The sequence below is a fragment of the Humulus lupulus genome, chromosome 5, assembly GCF_963169125.1.
Source record: "Humulus lupulus chromosome 5, drHumLupu1.1, whole genome shotgun sequence".
Taxonomy (NCBI): Eukaryota; Viridiplantae; Streptophyta; class Magnoliopsida; order Rosales; family Cannabaceae; genus Humulus; species Humulus lupulus.
The window spans coordinates 189,103,915-189,111,098 of NC_084797.1; the positions used below are offsets into that span (position 1 = coordinate 189,103,915).

At 35.0% G+C, this 7,184-nt stretch overlaps 1 protein-coding gene across 1 annotated transcript; it reads right to left on the reverse strand.

The window, feature by feature from the left end:
* Window positions 1–2,410: 2,410 nt before the first annotated feature.
* On the reverse strand, window positions 2,411–4,078 carry LOC133779778 (uncharacterized). Its single transcript, XM_062219691.1, has one exon. The coding sequence runs from the start codon at window positions 4,076–4,078 to the stop codon at window positions 2,411–2,413; it is 1,668 nt and encodes a 555-aa protein (XP_062075675.1).
* Between the last annotated feature and the right edge of the window lie 3,106 nt (window positions 4,079–7,184).

Consider the following 7,184-nt stretch of genomic DNA (forward strand, 5'->3'; position numbering starts at 1 on the left):
AGATTTTATTTGAGTTTGTGATTTATAAGTAATGTTTATACCTTATTAATTTATTATTTTGTTGCAGAATCTTGTGAAGGCCACGCTCAATCCAAGACCCGGAGAGAAAGAATTTCATGACTCTATTATTCAAGGACCACGTGAACTACTCATGGGACGTGTTATTAGCTTTGTAGACGATGATGTGGAATTGGAGTTTGAAAGGGAAGAATGTGAGGAATCTCCCACAAAGCCCGATGTAGCAGATGGGCATCGTCACGAGCAAGACCAGAAAGAGATACCAACTCCAATTAACACCCACATGAAAAGTTGTTAGCTAATATTGACACTTTGAAAAGTAACCAACAAAGAATGGAGGAGAAGTTGGATTATCTAATTGAATTGGTGCTCTCGCAACGTAAAGGTAGTGATTCTGAGGATTTAGTATCAGATGAGCATCTTGCTTCACCACACCGTACATTTATTATGGAGCACGTTGTTGGAGAAGATAGCCCTAGCTGTAAGGTGGTATCTCCTGACGATATGCCTGGGGTGGAATTCAAGAGAAGGAGGGTTCCAACGAAAAGAATTTTTGGTTCTGAGTTTACTGATCCAACTAGGAAGAAAAAGAAAGCAGAGACAATTGTAACTGATCCTTGTGAAATTAATCCCCTACAGCCATATGACGAAAAGCAAATGAGACGTTTTAAGAAATGGGTAATTGGTTTAACAAAGAATGATAAGCCTATTTCTCTCTTGGCCGGTTCGTGCACAGCAAAATGTTTTATTCAGTTACTTACACCACGTACATGGCTGGACGGACTGGTAAGACTACTGAAATAATTTTTTTTTAAAATATATATAATTTGAATGTGATGTATATATACTTATAATATTTGGCATGCAGCACATTGATGCAACTTTAGGGTTGATGAAAGAACGAGTGTACACTTACAAGAAGACTTACTCCGAAAGATTCACCACCGTGGATTCTATGTTCCAACAGTTCTTCGAACCACATTGGGAACAATTCAACAAGAGGAAAATCAAATCAAGCTACATTTGGCCAAAAGAAGTGCTTGATTACTTGGTAGGTGATGATAACAATTTCAAAAGGAGTTGGAAAGACATTGACGATGTGTTTACCCTGATTAATTTTTTTGGGACACATTGGGTGTTGTTAGAGATATCATTGACAAGCTATCTTATAAAAGCTTATGACTCTGATATCACTGTGGTCTCCAACAAGGAGTTTGAGAATAAAATGAGCAGATGGGGAAAAATGCTACCATTTCTAATTCAATCCAGTGGGCTGTTAAGCCATAGGAAAGATGTCCAACTACAAGCAGAGAAAGTGCGTTTTGAGTTCACAAGACTTGGCATAGAAAAAGTGCCACAGACCAAAACTAGGCATAACTCTGTTAACCGTATTTACATTGCAAATAATCACTATGGTCTTCCAATAATTAAAAAACTGTATTTCCTTTGCAGTGGCGATTGTGGGGTATATGTCATCAAACATCTGGAGTACTTGCTAGCCAAAAAACTGATATCCGAAGTAAATGACAACAACATGGATTTCTTTAGAAAAAAGACTTGTGTAGATTTGTTTTACCATAACTTACAACCATAGTTGTCTTTTATTTAAATATATGTATCTTACTTTTGAATGTATGAAGAAACTATGTCAACTTCATCTCATTAAATGGTATTGAATGACTTCGTTTATTTCATCTTAATAGTGGAATGGATAAATATTTGTCACTTTTATCTTATTAAGTTATGTGTGAATTGGGTGTGAATTAAGTGTGAATCAGGATTGAAATATGTGTGAATCAGGTGTGAACTATGTGTGAATTAGGTGTGAATTAAGTTTGAACCAGGTGTCAATTATGTGTGAACCGCGTGTGAAATATGTGTGAATCATGTGTGAACTATGTGTGAATTAGGTGTGAATTAAGTGTGAACATATACTGCGGTCGCAGGAATGTCCTAGAAATGCCAAAACTTTTCTGGAATTGCGGCCGCAAGACACCCTTCCTGCGGTCGCAGAAAGTGCTCCGAAACACCGTTTTCTACCAATTTTTGTTATTTTGTCAATTTTCCCCATGTTTCCACACCTAAGTCACCTAATCCCTTCGACACCTAATACTTTACCTGAAAAATACATAGATAAACAAGTCTAAAACTCATTTATCATGAATTAAGTGTGAACCAGGTGTCAATTATGTGTGAATTATGTGTGAACCACGTGTGAAATATGTGTGAATCAGATGTGAACCATGTGTGAATTATGTGTGATTTATGTGCATGTATGAATTAGGTGTGTCCGAAACAACAAACTTTAACACCAAAAGTCGTATTACTGAACCAATCTAAAAATTCAAATTCTGCAATTGAAGAGTACAAAGTAAAACAATAAAAGTACAAACTAAGCATGTCTAGACGGCGGGGGACAAACAGTGGTGCACGTCACTCGATTGTGGCCTAGGACACCACATCTACGTTGTTTGCTATTCTTCTCACCCTTTGATAAACGTCGTTTCTTCTTTGGACGAACAGCCTTCTGCTTCACTAAAGGAGGAGCTATCATCATACTTCCTATGTCATTTGGTATCACCCAAGATTCTTCATTACCCAGCGTATATACAGATCCACCATAGGATGACAACCACGCTTCAACTGTGTAGAATCTGGACCATAAACTATATGGACTAATGCCACGATCTCGAGCACCAGCTAGAGCGTGTTCACAAGGAAGACCTATCAAATCAAATCTTCTACAACTACATGTTTTCCTCCTCAGGTTTACATCTCCATCAAGATCACCATCCAATACTGTTATTTCATACTGACTAAACGGAAAAGGGAACGAGGTAGTGGACTTGTCTGCTAACTTTCGCAAATCAGCTTCCACTTTTGTGGCAAGAGGACCTGTAGCCGCTGATGCTGCAGTTCGACGCTCGAAAAACCATTTTTGTAAAGTGTGCCTCATAAATTCCATGAGACAAGTAATTGGCCACCCACGTGCCTCAGCAATGACATTGTTCCAGCTTTCGGCAATACTTGTAGTCATTAAATTATATCGATGACCAAGAAAGAAAGAACGAGCCCACTTTTCAAAACCCACTTGATTCTCTAAGTATTGAGCAATTGCAAGATCTTTGAATTTAATCTTCTCAAAATGGCGTAAAAACTCTCGCTTTCTATAAGCTTTCGCTGCAAGGAAGAATTCTTCATGGCAATGGTCAGTTTTGAACTTCGCACGGATATTCATGCTAACATGATGTATACAAGTACCGTGGTGTGCCTCAGGAAAATTTTTAGTCAAGGCACTTGCTATACTAGTATGTCTATCAGACACGAATACTAGATTCTCCACTTCACCAATCGCTTCCTTCAACCTCAGTAGAAAATACAACCATGAGTCATTATTCTCTGAGTCAACTACTGAAAATGCAATTGGATATATTTGCTTGTTAGCATCTTGTCCCATGGCACATAACAAAGTACCTCCACACCGAGTAGTCAAGAAGGTTCCATCTACACATATAACTGGGCGAATATATGTTTTAAACCCCATTATAGAAACACCTAAGGCCATGAAGCAATATTTGAACCTACCTTCATTGTCCATCTGCAAATGAGTAATAGTTCCAGAATTTTTTTGCTCCATCATGTATAGAAATGAGGGAAGTTTCTGAAATGATGATTCTGGTGTACCTCTTATGTAAGCCAATGCATGCTCTCGACACCTCCAAGCTTTAGCATAGCTCATATGAACTCCATATGATAAACTCATATCTTTTACAATTGACCTTGGCTTGTAATTAACATTATCACCCTCAAATTTTCTCCTTATGACATGTCCAATAAGCCATGGGGATGCCTGACGGTGATCTTTATGTCGAACATCCAATGAACAGGTGTGTTCACCGAAAAATTTACGAACCTCGAACATATTGGAATTAACCAATTTTGTAGCCCTCAACCTCCATTTGCATTTATCATCAACACATACTGTACACCATATATTTTTCGCAGACTTCTTTACTTTAAACTCAAAGTTTTTCTTTAATGCATAAAGATGGAGTTTCATCTTCAACTCTTGCTTGTTCTCAAATATTTGACCCTCTTTTATTTCCCACGAATTGATACTCGAAGAAGATGTCAGTAATTAAGCTGTTGAGGCTGAAGTAGAGCCTTTTTCCCCTTGATTCAACAAAAGTGGAGTACTCCATAGATTATCTTCACCAACCTGTCTTACTTTACGACCTCTATTATTTGAGGAATCATGGCTCTTCAATACTTCATTGGAGGTTGACTGTTGTAAATTATGCTTCACAAGTACATCATTGCAGGTAGGCCTATCAATATTTTCATTATCATCTGAGCTTAATGCATCATTATTATCATCATCACAACTGTCTTCATTGCCATCAATGCAAAAATCATCATTCACTTTGGTTACAACTGGAGGAATAGTATACAACTCACGTGTTTTAGTAACCAAAGGATCATTACTTCTCTTCTCTATAGTAGACACACATAGGGGTGTCCGATGATTGATAGATGTTCCTATCTCATCAAGAAAAAAAGTAACACCATCATCATTACTAATCAAAGATGGAGGGATACCTTTACTTCCAAATTGATAGATTACATTTAAGTCAAGATCAATACGAGACTTGTCAGCTCCGATTAAAGTATACAATTGATCAAAAATACTATTGTAAGTGATAGCTTTGGCACCTTCATACCCTTGCTTTGTTTCGCACTAAATGACCAACCTTCGTTCAAAACTTGTTCCCACGATCCATTATATAACACCACAATATTTATATGTGTTTGACCTGTATAACATATGACAAAAGGTTCGAAATCCAAAGGTTATTAGGTAAAACTAGCCAAAAGAAATAAGAAATAAATGTGTGAAGCATGTGTGAACCAAGTGTGAAGCATGTGTGAACCAAGTGTGAAACGTGTGTGAACCGTGTGTGAACTGTGTGTGAACCCAGTGTGAATTATGTGTGAACCAAGTGTGAATCATATGTGAACCAAATGTGAATCATGTGTTAAGTACTCGTGAACCAAGTCTGAACCAAGTATGAATCATGTGTGAACAAAGTGTGAATAATGTGTGAACAAAGTGTGAATGCAGTGACCTAAATCGCGAAAATGTGAACCAAGTGTGAACAAAGTGTGAATAATGTGTGAACAAACTGTGAACGCAGTGACCTAAATCGCAAAAATCATTCGAAAATTCGTCATCTCAACATAAAATTATTTCTTTTCACAGATTTTTTAGTGTATAGTAGTTCCAAAATTCTATTTAAACTATTACACAAGACACCCATAACTTATAAATAAAAAAAAACTTACTCATTATCAAATCAAATGTTCAAACTTCTTCAAGTTTGGGAGAATCTTCAATCTTCTTCAACTTGGGTGAGAAGAAAAAAAATTATGATAGATTACATCATTTTCCAAAGCTTCGTGAGAAGAAAACTTGTGATGATTTCTCTTTGATGATGATTTGAGAGAGAGGGAGAAGGAAGAGTGTTTGTTCTCTTTATGAGAGAGAAGGAAGAGAGAGAAGGGGTTGAAGACGAAATGGGAAGGGAAAAAAAGGGGGGAAGAAGCCTAATGTTAATAAGGGTAAGTTAGTCTTTTCACATGGGTATAAGGTTAAAAATATGAGAAATATTAATATGGGGTTAGAGTTAGTATTACCCTATAAAATAGGGTCATTTCATGGAGTTCCCCTTCGATAATGGCACCAAATCAAAGCTAAGTAAGGACTCTCAGCTGGCTCCCCAATCCACAATTTTTTTCTTATTGAGCCTTTGTTTATAGGTTTGAAAAAATATATATATACTGTGAGTTTTTTAATTAGGGGTATTATTTTTGTCCTTATCATATATTTATTTTTTATTTTTGGTATTTAGAGAAATTATAACCCAGTTTTTTTATATGATAATATACATGATAGTTATAGTAGGCACTTTGTCAAATTTTCAGGAAATTCCGAATAATTTACAATGTCGAAATCAGAGTTCAAATAGTCTGTTTTCCATGCGTATAAAAAAAAATCAGGCACACATGCAACTAACAATTTGAACTCTGATTTCAGCACCGTAAATTATTCAAAATTTCTAAAAAAATTAGCGGGGTGCCTATTATAATTATAATTATAATATACGCCAACATACAGAAAAAAATTGGATTATAATTTTTTCAAGTATCAAAAATAGAAAATAGTCTCACAATAGGGACAAAAGTGATGCCCCTACCTAAAAAAAGTTCCTATATATATATTTTAGTAATGTCTAATATGGATAAACGAATTTGTCAAAAAAAAGTATGTGCTTTGTTTTCAATATACTTCATGGCTTGTGCTACTATAATGAGTTAATTTTTTTCTTGAAGTTCTTTGCCTCCTAAATTCTAAGTGCGTGTTTGGAAACAATTTTCATCGAGTAATTATTAGGGTAATAATTATATAATTGAGTAATTACATTATATTTTAAAATACAAGGTATGTTTGGATATCTAGTGATAATTATTTATAAATTCATATTATTATATTTGACAAAACAGGAATAATTACATAGAAAAATAATATTATCTAATAAATAATATTTAAAATGAATACTAATTAGTAATTACATAGAACCTATATGAATTGGATAATGTAATTGATACTCATCAATTACCTCAAATTACATAATTATTGTGTAATCACATAGTCAGATTAACAGACCAAATTGAGTAATTACTCGGAATTACACCTAACTTCAATTACAATGCAACTTTCCAAACACACCCTTAAATTTTCAATATTTTTTTAGTTAAAGAAAAAGATATTTGAATTTGGGGGCTTTACTTGCGAGATCATTCCACGTTACCAACATAGAAAATGTCCCTATTGTAGGGTCATTTTCTATTTTTGGTATTTGGAAAAATTATAGCCCAATTATTTTTTTATTACATTGTATATTATAGTTATAATAGATATCCCACCAATTTTCGGGAAATTCCAAATAATTTACAGTGCCCAAATCAGAGTTCAAACACTATGTTTTCTACTCGTGTAAAAAAAATTAGTCACGCATGCAATTGACTGTATGAACTCTGATTTGAGCATCATAAAGTATTCGAAATTTCCCGAAAATTGATGGGATGTCTTCTATAATTATAATATA